General features: G+C 41.6%; 1 protein-coding gene across 2 annotated transcripts in view; it reads right to left on the reverse strand.

The window, feature by feature from the left end:
* Positions 1-12,447, reverse strand: part of atl1 (atlastin GTPase 1) — a 54,059-nt gene extending 41,612 nt beyond the window's left edge. Inside the window, exon 1 of one of the 2 annotated variants that reach the window (XM_052031274.1) lies at positions 12,115-12,447. In XM_052031274.1, the coding sequence (XP_051887234.1) occupies positions 12,115-12,163 (49 nt within the window). In that variant the 5' untranslated portion in view covers positions 12,164-12,447. The remainder of the gene's footprint in view (positions 1-12,114) is intronic. The other variant, XM_052031282.1, reaches the window with a different exon arrangement.
* Between the last annotated feature and the right edge of the window lie 7,092 nt (positions 12,448-19,539).

A 19,539-nucleotide genomic window follows, 5' to 3' on the forward strand; every position in this document is an offset into this window, starting at 1 on the left:
TAGATTTGTGTTATCTAAAATTACAGTTTTGAGTTCTTTTATACTTCGGCAATGAAAGTAGTATGACATTTGGTCAGAAACACCTTCCCATTTCCAACTTTCTGACAAGTTAGTATGAGACATGTTCCAGTATGTTGAGCAGCATACTCTGTGCTTAAAGTATACAGCTTGTCATATTGGCTAGGATTCTTCCATAGGTATCCATGTTGTGGGTCTCCTTCCCCCGCCCAAACACAACAAGGCAAAGGACTGCAAATGGTGCCTACAGAACACCAGTACTACCCCACTGAGGCAGGTGGACCAACCAATTGCTTGTTCTCTGCTGTCAAGGTCATTAAGCCCATGAAATGTATGCTATGTCTGGATCAGCTGCTACTCAAATGTAATCCAAAATTTAAGAGTTAATTTTCCTATCCTATTTCCACATGTTAAAACTTCTATGTTCCAATTTCATTGGTTAAGAAATGTAGTATCATTTTATGACTTCTGTTTTGAATTGCAGACTGGGCTCATCTGTGTTACTGTTTGTGAGATTCTCCAACTTGATTTCCTGACAAATACCATTTAATTCAAGTGCACAAAACTGAAATCATGAAAGCCTAGGAACTCATAGGTTTGTCACTTTACTGGCAGAAGTGAACCTATTTATGCTGCTTTATTGGAGCAAGATGGGAAAGGTGAAGCAGCACCATATCTGTATCCAAATTATATGCAACCTGCCCTACACGTTTCCTTCACAAGAACATTTTAGCCTTTATTCACTACCTCTTGCTGATAGCCTATTTGGCAGCATCAATCACTCCTCCCAAAGAGATACTTATTGGATCTTGGGGCCCACGTCCACAGATCCCTCAAGGTTGCTGCGCAGGTCGATAGGATTAAGAAGGCGTATGGTGTGTTAGCCTTCATTAGTCAGGGTATTGAGTTCAAGAGCCCGGAGGTGATGTTGCAGCTCTATAAAACTCTGGTTAGACCACACTTGGAGTATTGTGTTCAGTTCTGGTCGCCTCATTATAGGAAGGATGTGGAAGCTCTAGAGAGGGTGCAGAGGAGATTTACCAGGATGTTGCCTGGATTGGAGAGCATGTCTTATGAGGATAGGTTGAGTGAGCTGGGGCTTTTCTCTTTGGAGAGAAGGAGGATGAGAGGTGACTTGATGGAGGTGTACAAGATGATCAGAGGCATAGATCGAGTGGACAGTCAGAGACTTCTTCCCAGGGTGACAATGGCTAACATGAGGGGACATAATTTTAAGGTGATTGGTGAAAGATATAAGCAGGATGTCAAGGGTAAGTTTTTTTCACACAGAGAGTGGTGGGTGCATGGAACGCACTGCCGGCAGAGGTTGTGGGGGCAGATACATTAGGGACATTTAAGAGACTCTTAGATAGACACATGAATGATAGAGAAATGGGGGGGCTATGTGGGAGGGAAGGGTTAGATAGACTTGGAGCAGGATAAAATGTTGGCACAACATTGTGGGCAAACGGCCTGTATTGTGCTGTAATGATCTATTTTTAAATGTTTTGACTTTACTGCATTGCCATTACACCTGAAAATCATTACTGAAACAACCAAATATTATTCACAAAAAACATGGCTTTAATTCACAAGAAACAAAATGCTCAAAGTTGAAAACTGTCGTGCTGGATTACTAATTGTCAAAATAGCAAAAGTTGATGTCTTATTAATGTTAGCTTCTTAGTTATACAAACTAAGGTTAAGGTGGTTTGAACCCCTTTCTGGGTTCAACAAAGAAGTGGAATCAATTGAACTAAAAGTTTGTATGAGTTTTAATAATTCTTCTGCAATTCATCACTGAATTCTGATTTCAGGCAACCTTCTGTTGAACAGTGCAATAGAGCTTCATGAAAGCATGTGCTAGTATGCATCAATGCCACAATAGGCTTGTACAAAATGAAAAATATAAATCGTTCACAATATTATGAAAAGTACAAATCATGTATAGAATTATGAAGCTTATGAATTATCAGAGCAATTCAAAATTAGCCTTACCACACAGTACAATTAATAAAATATTGCATATTTTTATGCACATCTATATTAAATCAACTCTGCTTTACCAGTGCAATGCAATGAACAAGTATTTAATTAGTAAGCAACAAGGCAAGAATACAAATTTACTTATGAACTAAAAATCACTAATATTCCCATTCCCAAATGGAATGAATCGAAGTACATTTGGCCAAGATTGGGACTCGTGGGATAGGAGTAATACAATGGCTTAGACAAAGGAATGGTTAATGGATAGAGTTAGAATAAACTGGTCAATTTCAGGTTGTCTAGCTGCAACTTTTGGGGTGCCACAGGAATCAGTGTCAGCTCTATTCTCAGGCTTCAGCTATTTCTAGCTGACAATAATGAGTTAAATAAGGGGCCAATGTATCCATGTTTGCTGGTTATATAAATCTAGGCATGCAAATAATCTGCAAGAGGGATGCAAAGAAGCTGCAAAAGGATATAGACAGGTTAAATGAGTGAGCAAAAAGGTAGCAAATGTGTACAAAATGGGCAAACACAAGGTTCCTCTATTTAGTAAAAGGAGAAAGAATTTTTTTTAAATGGTAAGTAACTGTCAGAGGTTACTGTTTAGACAGATCCAAGTGGATATTTTACATGAATCACAAAGTTAGCGCACAGGTACAGCTAACAATTAGGAAAGCAAATTGCATGCTAGCCTTTACTACAAGAGGCGCAAGGATAACAATATTTCTTATTCTTCCTGATTGTGGCACAGTGGCACAGCTAGTCAAGCTACTGCCTCAAAGCTCCAGCAACCCAGGTTCAATACTGACTTCCAGTGTTGTGTGTATGGAGTTTGCATGTTCTCCCTGTGACCACATGGGTCTCCTCCAGGTGCTCCGATTTTCTCCCACATCACAAAGATGTGCCTGTCAGTAGATTAATTGGCCAATGTAAATTGCTCCTAGTGTCGGTAGGCGAGTAGGAGAATTCAGGGGGCGTTGATGGGAATGTGCAGAGAATAAAATGGAATTAGTGTAAATGGGTGATTGATGATGGATAGAGATTTGGTGGGCCAAAGGATTTACTAATAAGAACATTTGATACAACAACACAGGGTTTTACTTATAGTTTTGGTCTCCTTGTCTTAAGATGAATATATGAGCTTAGTGAGTAGTGCAATGAAGATGTATTGAATTCATTCCAGAGGTGAAAGACTTTTTTTTGATTAAACATTGAGAAGAATGAGCCGTTGTTCTCCACAGGTTAGAAGCACAAGAAATGATGTGGCTGACACTTAGCTGCTCTCTAAAATGGTTTATCAAGCCCTACCTCAAGAAATAGTAATGTACAAACAATTATTGCTGGTCTTGCCAACAATGTTCATCTGTGAACAAAAAAAAACTCACTGAAACACATCAGAGTTTAAAGAGGCTTGGTGAGATAGACAATGAAGCGTTCAGAAATAGGGCATATGGTCTCAGGTAAGCCGTTGGACATTCAAAAGTCAGAGAAACTTCTTCACTAAGAGATTCATGAATCTTTCAATGTCTATACCTCAGAGAGCTGTCAATGGTCAGTTGGCAAGTATTTTCAAAATTGACAGCAACAGAATTTTGGAACACAGGAGAACACAAGATAAAAAGACTGGGCAGGAAGGTTGCAGTAGAAGACCAGCCATGATCTTGTTCACTGACTGCCTGACCACCTCTTGCTCCAATTTTTAAAATTCTTATTATGTGTTCCTACCTTTTAGAGACACATCTGTGCCATAACTAAGAAAAGTAATTTAAAGCACAGGTCCCCAATCATTAACCCAGAGGCCTGCCTTGCCTCTTGGTTTTGCCCACTGAATATGAGCACTCACACAGCACACAGGGTTCATATAGTCATAGCAATTGAGAGATAGAGCGTGCAAAGCGGCCCTGCCCACCGAGGCCTTCAACCACCCATTTACACCAAGCCTACATTAACCCCATATTGTTTTTATATTCTCCCCACATTCCCATCAACTACCCCCAGATTCTGCCACCCACCAACACACTAGGAACAACTTACAGTATGTATTCGTCTTTCCTCTGCATTTTAACTAGCCTTTCCTCTGCATTGTCTGCCCTTGTGGAAGATAGAGATGGCAATGAAAGTAAGATGGGGAGAGGGCCCATCAGATAGCAAGAGGTTCAGGTTCAAGTTTAAGTTTATTGTCATGGGCATACATATCCAGGGTATAAATGCCATGAAAATTAACTTTTTTGCAACAGCAGCATAGTACATTACAAGCACAATGAACATAAATTATAGATAACTTACACGACACAATAAACAAAAATAACATAACGACATTAGTGCAGGCTGAGGAAAATATAGTCTGAGGGAGAATTAGGGTCTTTCAGTGCACTAGAGAGAAGATTATGGAATGGGAAAGGTCACAGAGAGGATCAGAACTGATGGTCATCTCTTGAGGGTTGGATCAGGTTGATGATTTGAGAGTAGGGTGAACAAAACAATCGGGGGCATTGTGTCAAGGAAATGACAAGAGGGGGCTGAGGACATCAGCAGTATAGCAACCACTAACAATGGAAGATCAAAGGACACACCTGCTAGAGGAAATCAAGCATATCGGTATCCCTGGCAGGAGGCTGGGAAGGTTAGGACCCTTTATCTAACACAAGTTCCAACTTTTCATTTAAGATCAGATTCAGTACTTTCACAGACATTATACTGCCACATGACATCACTGTACATGGTCAAGGGCATCCAGAATCACATGTGCACAGATATGCTGACAACAATTTTGGTCGATAATCTGCTCTGACCTGGAGGTGACCCTCCAAAAGTCTGGGCAACCCAATTCAAAGTATACACGAAACAAGTATGTTAAAGGATTAACATTAGAGGGAAATATATTTGCATTCTGACACTTTAGTAACTTTCGTGGTTGATTTTTTTGTTTTTAAAAGCCCCATCCAAAAAGCACCTGACAACATTTGGCTAGGCACAAGTGGCTTGAACCCATAAATTAACTCCGAGCGACTTACGGTAGCAAGATAGGACACCTGGTTGAACGGTGCCGCAACAACAACCTCTCGCTCGACTTCAGTAAAACTAAAGAGTTGATTGTTGACTTTAGGAAGGGGAAGGAGGGCGAACATGTGCTGGTCTACATTGGGGGATCGGCGGTGGAGAGAGTCAGCAGCTTTAAATTCATGGGCGTTAATATATCGGATGACCTGTCCTGGGCCCAGCACATAGATGCAAATCACAAAGAAGGTGCACCAGCGTCTTTACTTTCTTAGGAGGTTAAGCTTGTCACCAAACATTCTAACTTCTATAGATGTACTAATAAAAGTATCCTAATTGGTTGCATCATGGTCTGGTACAGCAATTTGAATGCACAGGAAAGTGAGAAACTGCAGAGAGTAGTGGACTCTGCCCAATATATCATGGGGACATCCCTCCCCACCATCGATAGTACCTACAGCAGGCACTGTCTCTCTTAGGTAACATCCATCATCAAAGATCCCCACCATCCAGGCCATACCATCTTCTCACAGCTACCATCGGGCAGGAGGTACAGAGGGCTGAAGTCCCACAGCACCAGGTTCAAGAACAGCTACTTCCCTTCAACCATTTGGTTCTTGAACCAACAGCACAACCCTAATCACTACAGTTTAGCAATACTAGGACCACTTTGATCACTTTGCACTAAAAAGGACTTTGTTTTTTTGTTCTAATTGTGTTCTTTTTTGTAAAAATTGTTTATGTTTTTCTTGTGAAAACTGCTTTCATGATGCTTTGTGCCTGTGATGCTGCTGCAAGTAAGTTTTTCATTGCACCTGTACATACACGTACTTGTGCATATGACAATAAACTCAACTTTGACTCTGAGATGAAAATGCTGTCACTGAGCCAAATACCTACAAGCTCCAAAAGGTAAAGAAAAATATATGAAAAATTTGAAAACAAAGGCAGAAAACGCTGGAAATACTGAGTCAATCAAAATCTGTTCAGGGAATAGATGTTTCAGATACAAACCATTCCCAAAACAGGAAAGACTCACAGCCAAAAGTTTAGTAACTTTTTCTAACCAGGATCTTCTGATACAATCTAATGGCCCAAGTTGAATTATCATTAAATACAAAGTTGGGGCAACTGCTTTTCATTTGACTGTTCTGGACCCTATATTCAGCAAGGAATTACTTAATTTAGCATTATAGCATTGCTGAGCTGTAAAATATACTTAAAATTTTTTTAAGATGTTTTGGTTGATTCATCTCAAAGCAATATTGGCATTTATTTTGGCACTTGATCATAGTTGCAAATGCTTCAAAGTATTTTGAACAGTAAATTAATTTTGAAGTTCAGAGACTGTAGCTGAGCAAACTTGGCAGCTATTTTGCACCAGCAAGTTCCTAAACTTAATGTGTGTTTTGTTTTGCTCTGGTTACCCAGGCAACCTCCTGCTTCATGAATATAGCCATGGGACCTTTAACATCCACCTGAACCAATGGATAGGGCCTCAGCACTTTACATAATGATATTCAATCCAATCTGCACTGGAGTATTTGCCCAGATTATATGTTCATATTACCATGTGAGATTTGGTCTTTCTGAGCAAGAAAAAAATATGAGAAGGTAGAACAGGTGTTATGGACACTGGATTAGTAAATGAGAAGTGCAAACTAATGGTCTGGAGATGTGGCTTCTGGTCCCAACAGGGCAGTTGGGAAATTAAAAATCACTAAATAAATTTGGATTAAAAAGATAGTAACATAATGTGACTGTGAAACAATCAGCTTGTCATAAAAGCCACCTGATTCCCTAGTGTCTATTAGGGAGAAAGATCTGCCATCCTTGCCTTGTCTGGGCTATGTGTGATTCCTGGCAATATAGTTAAAACTCTTACCTACTCTCTGAAATAGATTTATAAGACATTCAATTGTACCAAATCACTAAACAAATTGCAATAAGGATAAAAGTGGAAGGGCCACTCATATCAACCTCAGTACTAACAAAGGGCACACTCTGTTCAGCCAAAGTTCTCCTTACGAACATCTGGGGACTTGTAACAAAAGGGAGCTGTTCCACATGCTTGTCAAGCATTAACCTGACACAGCAACATTGACAAAATAGTGTACCTTGCAGTCAGTGACAGTGAGTCATCCATCATGGTCCCTGGGACAGACTCACTGGAGTTGAGAGTGCAGGAAGAGAGTGACATTGGGAGTTCTCAACATTGACTCCAGACCCTGTGAGGTCTCATGCCATCAGATCAAAAAGTGCAAGGGGACCTTCTGCTTTTGTCAGCTGCTGAATCTGCTTAGAAAAAACACCAAGGCCACCAACAGCACTGATTGTACTGTGTTCATCAAAAATGTAAGATATCTTTATTAGTCACATGTACATCGAAACACATAGTGAAATGCATCTTTTGTGCAGAGTGTTCTGGGGCAGCCTGCAAGTGTCGCCACGCTTCCAGCGCCAACATAGCATTCCCACAACTTCCTAACCCGTACGTCTTTGGAATGTGGGAGGAAACCGGAGCACCCAGAGGACAAGTGTCTGGTAGCAGCACTACTGACAGAGCTGGTCCAGTCCAGAAGGATACAACTGCCAGACTGGTCTCTGCAGTCAGTGTGTATACTAGTACAAGGGAAATTGTTTTCACCAAGCCACCTGCCCAAATGCACTTGTCCCTGTAATTTGCTCTGTGGTATTAGCAGGAGCCTCATCTTTACCGAGGACAACCTCCACCATGCCATAAAGTAGAGTTATTGTGCTGAATAGGGTAGACTCAGAACAGACATAACAACTCAAAACTGGGTATCCCTGAGGCAATGTGGACCATGAGCGACAGAATGTGGACCATGAGTGACTAGTGGAGTGCCTCAGGGATCTGTGCTGGGGCCACTGTTGTTTGTTGTCTATATCAATGATCTAGATGATAATGTGGTAAATTGGATCAGCAAGTTTGCTGATGACACTAAGATTGGAGGCGTAGTGGACAGCGAGGAAGGATTTCAAAGCTTACAGCGGGATCTGAACCAACTGGAAGAATGGGCTATAAAATGGCAGATGGAATTTAATGCAGACAAGTGTGAGGTGTTGCATTTTGGAAGGACAAATCAAGGTAGGACATACACAGTAAATGGAAGGGCACTGGGGAGTTCGGAGGAACAAAGGGATCTGGGAGTTCAGATACGTAATTCCCTGAAAGTGGCGTTACAGGTAGACAGGGTTGTAAAGAAGGCTTTTGGCATCCTGGCATTCATAAATCAAAGTATTGAGTATAGGAGTTGGGATGTTATGGTAAGGTTGTATAAGTCACTGGTGAGGTCAAATTTGGAGTATTGTGTGCAGTTCTGGTCACCTAACTATAGGAAGGATATCAGTAAGATTGAAAAAGTGCAGAGGAGATTTACTAGAATGTTGCTGGGTCTTCAGGAGTTGAGTTACAGGGAAAGATTGAACAGGTTAGGACTTCATTCCTTGGAGCGTAGAAGAATGAGGGGAGATTTGATAGAGTTTTACAAAATTATGAGGGGCATAGAGAGAGTTAATGCGAGTAGGCTCTTTCCACCTAGATTAGGAGAGATAAGTACAAGAGGACATGGCTTTAGGGTGAAAGGGGAAAGGTTTAGGGGGAACATTAGGGGGAACTTCTTCACTCAGAGAGTGGTGGGAGTGTGGAACGGGCTGCCATCTGATGTACTAAATGCGGGCTCACTCTTAAGCTTTAAGAATAAATTGGATAGATATATGGACAGGAGAGGTCTGGAGGGTTATGGGCTGGGTGCAGGGAAGTGGGACTAGCGGTATAACGTTTCGGCACAGACTAGAAGGGTCGAATGGCCTGTTTTCTGTGCTGTATTGTTCTAAGAACTGTATTCCATCACAATGCGCAATTTAGAGGTCAATACATCCCTCCTTCAATCATTATCATCAAGCCAGGAGACCAACTTTGTTTCATTGAGGAGTAACAAGGATACCAGGCATACCCAAGACCAAGGTGCAATCCTAGTCAACCCAGGATTAACAGCAGAAGAAAAGTCAAAGTCTAAATTATTGTCATATGCATAAATACATGTATGCACAGGTCCAATGAAAAACCTACTTGCAGTAGCATCACAGGCACATAGCATCATAAAAACAGCATTCACAAGAAAAGCATAAATTAAACATAAATTATACACAATTTTTTATAAGAAACAACACAATTAAAACAAAAAAAAGACAAGGTCAAACTAAGCTCTGCAGTTCAGCCCTACCTAGTCACAAATTGTAATGGAAAACTAAACAGTCAATGGATGAGAAAGACTCCACTAACATATTTATTCTCAGCAACTGCACAGACCAGCAGGTGAGTGAAATAGACAAGTGTGAAGCATTTGCAACCATCTTCAGCTAGAAATGCCAAGCAAATGTTCCATCTTGGTCTCACTCTTAGGTGCCCAATGTCACAGAAGCCAATTTGATTCACACCATGGAAATCAAGAAACAGAATGAACGTGAAGGATAGGTGCCCTTTAAACATTCCATTCTACACCATTCTAGCTGTGTATTGTGTATTTTGCTAAGCTGTCCCAAAGCAATCTCCAAGTTCCACACCATAAATATCTGGGGTGGGACACCACTGAAACCTAACTGGATCAGCCATAAGAGTGGTGTTCCACAAGGATCGGTGTTGTTTTTAATATATGGATGAAAATGTAGGTGGTCTGATTAGTAAGTTTGCAGATGACAAGAAAATTGAAGGAGTTGTGGATAGTGAGGAAAGTTGTCAAAGGATACAGCAGGACATAGATCAGTTGAAAATTTGGGCAGGGAAATAGCAGATGGAGTTTAATCTAGACAAGTGTGAGGTGATGCATTTTGGGAGGTCAAATACAAGAGGAAAGTATATAGTAAATGGTAGGACTCTTAGGAGCATTGATGTGCATAAGGATCTTGGGATCCAAGTCCACAGATCGCTAAAAGTGGCAACACCAGTGGACATGCTTGCCTTTATCATTTCAGGGTATTGAGTATAAAAGCTGGCAAGTCATGTTGCTGATGTATAATACTTTGGTTAGGACACATTTGGAGTATTGTGTGCAGTTCTGGTCACCACACTACAGGAAGGATGTGGAGGCTTTGGGGAGGGTGCAGAAGAGGTTCACCAGGATATTGCCTGGATTGGAGTGTATTACCTATAAGGAGGGTTGGACAAACTTGGATCGTTTTCTGTGAAGCGTCAGAGGCTGAGGGTGATTTGGTAGACATAAATAAAATTATGAGAGGCGTAGATAGGGTCGATAGCAAGTCTTTAGTGCAGGGTGGATAATGTCAAATACTAGATGGCATACCTTCCAGGTGAGAGGGGAAAATTTTAAAAGAACTTTACAAGGCAAATGTTTTTACACAGAGTGGTAGGTGCCAGGAATGCACTGCAAGGGGAGGTATTAGAAGCAGACACAATAGCAACATTTAAGAGGTATTTAGACAGACACATGGAACATGCAGAGAAATCGAGCAATATGGACCACATGCAGGTAGATAGGATTAGTTAGTTTGACGTCATGGTCGGTGCAAACATGGTAGGCTGAAGGGGCTGTTCCTGCACTATTCTATGAATATAGTGGCTGCAAGAGAAGGTTGGAGGTCGGGTATCCTGTTGCAAGTGACCCACTTCCTGACCTCCCAAACACAAGACACAGGTTAGGAATGATTAAGAGAAGGCAGATGGGGTAATAATCAGCAAGAATAGATTCGCTCTGCTTATTTTTGTAGACATACCTGGCCAATTTTCTACATTGTTGGATAGATTTTTTTCCCCAATTAACTTTTTGTGATCTGGACATTGTTGAGAAAACAGGCTTTTAAAACCCTTCTCTAATTATTGCCCATGAAATTCCTGGTGCTTCAAGAAGGTTAGTATAAGGAGTTGTCCATTTAAGACAGAGGTGAGGAGGAACATTCTCCTGGATGGTTATGATCCTCTGGAATTCTCTATCCAGAGAGCTATGGAGAGTCAATCACTGAATAAACTCAAGGCCATGACAGATAAATTCTTGGTCTACAGGGTAGTCAAAATGGCCACATGGCCTTCACCTTCTCTGGTGTCTTATGCTGTTACCCTCAGAATACCTTCATCACAATTCAAGACCACCACTCTTTGTTCAAGGGCAATTCAGCTTAGGCTATAAATGATGGCCTTGCAAGTGACATCCTTATCTCATGTATGGAAAAAAACTAGAATATTACCACTAATCCACACTGAAACAACACTGGTTTGTTGACACTTTCAAATTCTTTTCTACCACCCAATCCAATCCCCAATTTAATCTTCAGACTAGAAGAGGGAGAGTAATCACATGAAAAAAAATATTGTGAAGTTGGAATGGGCGGAGTCCCATCAATACAATTTAGCATTCTCAATCATAAAATAAAAAATCATAGTACGAAATGATGGCTTGATTTGGACATATTTATGGGCGTTGATACATCTCAAACTATTTGCTTGGCAGGAATGTTTTATTTTGGCCCCCAATATGGTGCATGTAGGCAATGCTAGAGACAGTACGGTGAAATGCATCCGCCCTTGAGTAATGTGTGTACAGTATGGGAGGTTCGGCAGGAGAATCTCAATCTCAGCGACCTCGTTATAAACAGAGCCGCTTCACTCCTGTTCAGGGCGTATCTCTGCAAAATAGGGGAGCATTTCTAGCAGTGCCACCGTTAAATTCCTTCGCGCTCAGGCATTTGTGTTTCTGAGATGCAGTCCGAGTGGCGCACAGTCTTCCTCCTTTTTTTTAATGTTTATTTAGCTAACAGTCTAGGGCCTGTCTGAACAACCACAACCCCAAAAGCCAGCCGGCGGTTGGAATGCAAAGGCCGGCTTCCGCAACAGTGCACCGATCCTGCAAAAATAATGCAAAAGACTGAATGCAATGCTCGTCTGAATATTCATTAAGGTGCAACACCCAGCTAATAGCTGAACTCTACTCGGCAGTAAGCTGGTCTTTCACCCGCCCTGTTCAGCCTGCACTGGGACAGAATAGCTCCAAGCGCTCCCATTCCTGCCTCCTGCACTCGCTCCCTCCTTGAAGGTGCAGCATTTCTTTGTCGAGCGCAGGCAGATGTCTGACTTACCCCAGCTATTTCTTTCTTTCCGATTCCTCGCCGTGTTTTTCTGTGCCATTTTGTTGGCGTGTGCACAGTGAAGTCGTGCTCGGAGGAGGATCCCTTTCGAATGGGCGTCTCTCTCGGCGAGGATGACGAGTGGTGAGGATGAAGCCTTCTCAGCTCCCGATTAAACAACGTACTGAAAGGCAGCAAGGGACTGCGGCGCGCACACGTTACCGTACTAGCTGGGAATAAAATCTCAGATTCACTGATATTAACACAAAGGATACACAGAGGGACATCTTCTTCATCTATATGTAGATTCGACGGAGGGGATTGGGCTATTTCTGAGGATTTTTTTGTAGAAGAAATGACCTGAAACAGATTCCTTTAATGTATTTAAATCACAAATTGCAGCAAGAAAACACTGAAATGGAAAAGATCAATGTATTTTTGTCATAAAATGCCGCTGTGAAGTACAACGTAAACCCAATGAACAAATAAAATAATGTTTCATCAACGTTTGTTTTCAAGTGCATGAAAATTCTAAAAAATGTCAACTATAAAACCCATAGTAGAATGAAGACGTGAATCGCACATGTTGGATTAATAAGGAATTATAATTTATACATTGATTGTCCATTGACTAACTGATGCATGATCACTTGTTCAGAGGTGACTGCACTGAAATTAGGTCAAGGACTGAACTCGATCCAGGCAACAGACCTGACAGAGGGTACTTGCCAAATGGACACAGTATCTTTACAATGTTTAATTGCTTCAGCATGAAAGGCCATCTATTTCCACCTCCATAATATTGCTCAACGCTGCTTCTGCCTCGGCTTACTTATTGCCAAAGGCCTAACTCATTCCTTTGTACAACCTGGTTTGACTCTTTCTTCTTCTTAGCCAATCCTTTGGGATTGAAGATGATTTGGTTCTACCAAAAATTCACAGAAACAGAATGGAAACAAGTCATCCTCAAGGGATTGTCTAAGAAGAGTGATATTACACCCTTAATGCAGGGGATGTTGGCCTGGAAGAGGGGTAAATGTAGGTTTGCTTGCCCAGTCAGAGGTAACATTGGTGGTATCTGTCCGGTGCTTTGAGGTGCCAGTTATAAGTTACCTATGGCTCCAAAGTGGGGGATCTGCAGCTGGTGGAAGAGGAGGTGCTTGATGGGGTAGGAATTTTAGAAGTCCTTCACTCCTGTGATTTTCACTTGACATCTGCGCATTCCCTTTGAAGAAATTAAATATTAGTATTGATTTATTATTGTCACTTGTACAGTGAAAAACTTGTCTTGCATACCAATCGTCCAGGTCAATTCATTACACGTTGCAGTTACATTGAGTTAGTACAAAGTGTATTGATGTACAGGTAAAAGCAATAAAAGTACAGGATAAAGTGTCACAGCTACAGAGGAAGTGCAGTGCAGGTAGACAATAAGGTGCAAGGTCACAACAAAGTGGATTGTGAGGTCAAGAGTCCATCTCATCGTATAAGGGAACCGTTCAATAGTCTTATCACAGTGGGATAGAAGCTGTCCTTGAGCCTGGTGGTACGTGCCCTCAGGCTCCTGTATCTTCTGCCTGATGGGAGAGGAGAGAAGAGAGAATGACCTGGGTGGGTGTAGTCTTTGATTATGCTGGCTGCTTCACCAAGGCAGCGAGAGGTAAAGACAGCGTCCATGGAGGGGAGGCTGGTTTCTGTGATGCGCTGGGCTGTTGCACAACTCTCTGCAGTTTCTTGTGGTCCTGGGCAGAGCAGTTGCCGTACCAAGCTGTGATGCATCCAGATAGGATGTTTTCTATCGTGCATCGATAAAAGTTGGTGAGTGTCAAAGGAGACATACCGAATTTCTTTAGCCTCCTGAGGAAGTAGAGGTGCTGGTGAGCTTTCTTGGCCATGGCGTCTACATGATTGGACCAGGTCGGGCTACTGGTGATGTTTACTCCCAGGAACTTAAAGTTCTAAACCCTCTCGACCTCAGCACCATTGATGTAGACAGGTGCATTTACCCCGCCCCCTTTCCTGAAGTCAGTGACCAGCTCTTTTGTTGACATTGAGGGAAAGGTTGTTGTCATGACACTATGCCACTAAGCTCTCTATCTCCTTCCTATTACCTCGTCTCATCGTTATTTGAGATAAGGCCTACTACGGCGGTATCATCTGCAAACATGTAGATGGAGTTAGAGCAGAATCTGGCCACACAGTCATGAGTGTATAGGGAGTAGAGGGCTGAAGACTCAGCCTTGTGGGGCACCAGTGTTGAGAATAATCGTGCCGGAGGTGTTGCTGCCTATCCTCACTGATTGTAGTCTGTTGGTCAGCAAGTCAAGGATCCAGTTACAGAGGGAGGTGTTGAGTCCCAGGTCTCAGAGTTTGGTGACAAGTTTGCTTGGAATTAAAGTATTGAAGACGGAGCTGTAGTCAATGTCTTTACCATTTTATGCAATCACAGACTAAGATTGATCAATAAGTGTTTCAAGTAGGTCTGAGAATATCCTTGAAGCATTTTTCTGTTCTTCCGTTAATCTCATGCATTGACAGAACTTGGAACAGAGTGCCTGTTTTGGGAGTCAGCTGTCCTGGAAGAGGATGCAGATGTAGGTTTGTTTATTCTGCCAATGGATTTGGGGGAATTTGCAGAGGTAGCATGGGTTGTATCTCTCCAATACTTTGAGGTGCCAGCTGTAGGTAATCCATGCCTCCAAAGTGTTCAGGAGGACAGGCATCATTGCTGCCCTGGAGATCATGAGCTTTGTGCTAGGTTTGATCTTTGAATAGTCTTTTTTCTTGGATGGCCAAGGCTGTTAAAATACATTTCATTCCACCCTGCAAATCATCTCTGTTGCCCATGTCCCAACTCACACCAAATCCTGCTTTTCCTTCACTTCCTATGCTTCTTTATCAGCTGTTGGTTAAGCAATGCCTCAATTTTAAAAGTTTTATCCTTATTCTTAAATCCTTCCATGTCCCTATACTTTCCTATTGCTGTAATCACCTCTGGCTTTTTGACATTCTGAAATGCTTGTGACTCTTCAATCCTGGTCACTCCACAATAAAGATCTGTCAAACTGCAGTATACAGGTGATACTTGTGTTTATGAACACTCCGGTACTGAGCTCTAAGCTATCATTGACACTTTCACTGAAGCATACAAGAGAATGCTTCAGTCACTCTTTCGTTAGACAACGTGCCATCAGCTACCTTAGCTCTAAGACCTGAAATTCTATTCCAAAATTTCACTGTCCTCCCTTCTGTCTGTTCTTCATTATAGCATCCTTCTTTCATCTAGCTTTTGGTCATCTGCCTAATATCTCATTATACAGCTTGGGGTCGGCTTCTTATTTGATATTGAGGGACTTTTTACTATGTTAAAGACACAATATATCGGAGTTCATGTTGTTAAGTAAATACAGGACATACCTTTGAATTCCATTATCATTCTTTAATGTTCAGATGCACCTCAGCATCAAGGTAGTCCAGTTAATTATGAGTAGTATTTATTATCGAGTTTCAAAATTTCTCAACTTTGACAGTCGTTGGTTAGCTCTTTTGGTAATTTAACTCAAGTAGAAATCTAAATTTATTGTTCTAAAAGTCAACACCAGCAGCTAAGGCATAGCAACATGTTGAAATCACCATAGAAAGGCCTGGATTGAGTGAACGTGAAGAGGATGTTTCCAGTAGTGGGAGAGTCTGGGACCAGAGGGCACAGCCTCAGAATAGAAGGATGTCCCTTTAGAACAGAGATGAGGAGGAATTTCTTTAGCCAGAGGGTGGGGAATCTGTAGAATTTATTGCCACAGACGGCTGTGGAGGCCAAGTCATTGGGTACACTTAAAGCGGAGGTTGATACGTTCTTGATTAGTAAGGGCATCAAACGTTACGGGGAGAAGGCAGGAGAATGGGGTCGAGAGGGAAAAATAAATCAGACATGATCGAATGGCAGAGCAGACTCAACGGGCCGAATAGCCTAATTCTGTTCCTATGTCTTATGGTCTTATGTTATTACTGAATGGAGTGACATGAGTTAAATACTAAATACCCATTAGTCTCCTATTTTTCAGCCACTTTTCCTTTCAGCACTTCATCATGTCTTCTTTGGCAGTCCTTCAGGATTGAGAATGAATTACTTTCAGTTCAGTTTTGAGGGTTCTGAGGTAGCTAATGGGAATATTCTGGGGACCACAGACCCTTCCACAGATGGTGGCTGACAAGGCAGGCAGGTGGATAACCTATGAGGTGATCCACTTCTTCCACTGCCTACATGGGGTCAGTGTTTCCTCATGCTTAACCTGGAGGTTCTCAATTCCCGAAGGCTTCTTCTCTCCCTTGAGTGGTCATGGGTCAGAAATTCCCAGGAGTCAGTGGGTATGTTACATTTCTTGAAGAAGCTTTGAGAATATCCTTGAAAATTTTCCTCTGTCCACCTGGTAATCTGTTTGATCGACATGACCTGACTGATTTAGCTGACTGAGTATAACTAGGGCCTCAATACTGGAATCAGCCTGGGAGAAGATACTTATGTCAGTTCAGTATCTGTTGAATTAATTTGCAGGATTTTACAAAGTCAGCATTAGTAATATCTTTCCAGTGTCTTGAGATGCCTGTTACAGATTGTCCAGGTCACAGAAGCATTTAGGAGGGTAGTGAGCATTGCTGCCCAGAGGTCCAAGGGTTTTGTGCCAGATCTGAGGTCCTGATTTTCAATTGCTTTGAAATGTGAATTTCATCATCAATGTCTCCCATTGCTGAGAGGTAGCTCCTGAGAAATGTTAGCTGACCCACATCTTCCAGGGTCTCACAATGAATCTTTATTGACAATGTGGTGGATAAGAAAGAATGACACAGTGAAATTGTATCTTCTTTATCTTTACTGCAGTGTGGTGCAGCAGGGGCAGGTTGGGAGACGACTTTTGTTTTGCAGCTGCTGAGTGAAAGGCCTGTTCTCTCATATGCTTCAGTGAAAGTGTCCTTGATAATTTGGAGCTCATCCTCTTTGGTGTGCATAAATACAAGGATCACCTGCATACTGCAGTTCGGCATATCTTCGTTGTGAGTGCAGTTACTGTGGGTTGAACACCCTCCCATTTGCTACGAGGATTAGTTCCATTCCCACAGGAGTTTGTTGATGGAAGATGCAATATTGCAGCAAGAAAGATTGAGAAAAGTGATAGGACTATAACAAAGCCTTATTTGACACCAATCTTCAGATATAGACTCATTGGTTAATATCATTGGATGGATACTGTCATTGAGCAAGCATAAGATAGAGATAAATCTTATCACCCTTCTCACCACTCTTTTAAAATGTTAATTCTTTACTACCTCTCAAGCCCCAGTCTATTTTTCCTCAATAAAGCTTCCCTCCTTTTCTCCCCATGCCTTTGAACGGAATGATTCCTGATCCCTAATCTTAATGATTTTAATCTCCTCAACTAAACTATGATTTGTCTGCTCTTCTCTCCTCCTTAAACCGTCGGATCTATATTCACAACCACCTTCACAACCTAGTCATCTCAGGAGTCTGTACTTTAGATCACAGACAAATGTATCACAAAACATTCCAAACTTATATCTTCATTACCCATGACCAATATAAATAGATCAAAGTTGCCCTCTTGTCTGTTTTTGCTGGGCATCTGGATCTCCTGTTGCAAGAGTACAGTGATCATATTGCTTGATGAATAATGATCTTGAGACGTATTTAAATCCCACCACAGAAGCTGTGGAATTTAAAGTAATGAAATAAGTCTGTAACTAGTTAAACAAAACAAAACATGGCAAATGGAGAAAAATGTGGAAAAACATGGAGAAGTGTGAGGTTTCCTAAATGAGTAGAAAAACAGAAACACTGAGTACTTTTAAATGGTGAAAGTTTGGAAAAAGCTGATGTTCAAAGGGACCTGGTGTCCTTGTACTTAAGTCACCGAAAACTGGCATGGAGGTGCAGCAAACTTAGTAAGGCAAGTGGTATGAATCAGAATCAAAATCAGGTTTATTATCGCTGACATATGTCATGAAATTTGTTGTTTTGTGGCAGCAGTACAGTGCAAGATATAAAGACAAAAAAATTACTATAAGTTACAGAAATAAATAAATAGTGCAAAAGAGGAGGAATGAGGTAGTGTTCGTGGGTTCATGGACTGTTCAGAAACCTTTACTGCAAGAGGATTTGTTGTAGAACCAAAGACATCTTACTACTATAATATAAGGTCTTGGTGAGATCATACCTGCAGTACTGTGTGTATGTAATTTTGACCCCCTAACCTAAATAGAATACAATGGCTAAAGGGGGACTGCAGCAAATTCACCAGACTGGGGACGGCAGTCTGTCATACGAGTAGGCTTGGCTTCGACTCTCCAGATTTGACTTTCTGCAGGAATGTTGAGCTTGTGGCAGCAATCGAGCAATCTCCAGCCATCTGACTCTCTGCCCTGGAGAAGTGTTGGTAGGAACATGACTTAGAAATCTGCCTTCCTCTTTTGAGATGACAGCATTGTTCTCCTGTCACTCTCACTCAAGTAATGCTCTCTCAATTGCCAGTCAGCTAGCTGGATTTTACATTGAAACAACACAGTTTAAAGGTGGATCATTGAGGCCAAGATCTGCTTGTATCCATCTGCCTTGTCCAACTGCAACTTCCTCCACCCCAAGAGAACAACTATCCACTAGCTTGAGTGTAGCCAGCAAGGTAATACTGTAGAAGTAGGATAGTGGGTAAAAGTATTTAGAAGACTGACACTAGGATATATGCAAGGGTAATTAATCAATAATTGAGTGAATTTACAGCATTCTGATTTACTGGATTCTGGCTTTCATGATATGTGCACAAGAGGTAACCAGTAACAGCGATACGGCAACATGGAATGTTGGGACTAAGAGATCCCTTTATTCATTAGCACTCAAAAGTATGCATCATAGGGAGGCCATCAATGATTGTTCATCCATAATTGATACTTAAGCTAGTGATGAACCAGTTTCCTAATCTTTTACAATGTTTGTTATGACAGAAGTCCAACATTACTCTTATGTGGACAGTGTTAACACAGTAAATAGGTGAGTGCACAGGAAGAGGAGGTACATTTTCAAGTATGTTCTGTGACTTGGAGTTCAGTTTTGCTGCTGTTCTTTACTTTGAGGCTTCTTAACATGGTGGGAAATGGGATTGCATTAGTTCCTGCAACCCAATTAGAAAACATCACATATTTCAGCCATTGCATCAGCGCTGGGTGGTTCATGGGAAAGACAGTACAGTGTGTTCCCTTGAAATGTATGGTTTAAAACATTGTGTGTTTGGGGCTGCACCTGTAGGTCCAAGGGAGGAGATTTTGTTGATGTGTTTGGACCTGTACTCACGCACTCTTTGAAGTGTTCAGGGCTGCACTCGGAGGTAAGTGAAGAAATATATTTGGGCTGCAATCAGAGATAAATTGAAAGCA

The sequence above is a fragment of the Pristis pectinata genome, chromosome 1, assembly GCF_009764475.1.
Source record: "Pristis pectinata isolate sPriPec2 chromosome 1, sPriPec2.1.pri, whole genome shotgun sequence".
Taxonomy (NCBI): Eukaryota; Metazoa; Chordata; class Chondrichthyes; order Rhinopristiformes; family Pristidae; genus Pristis; species Pristis pectinata.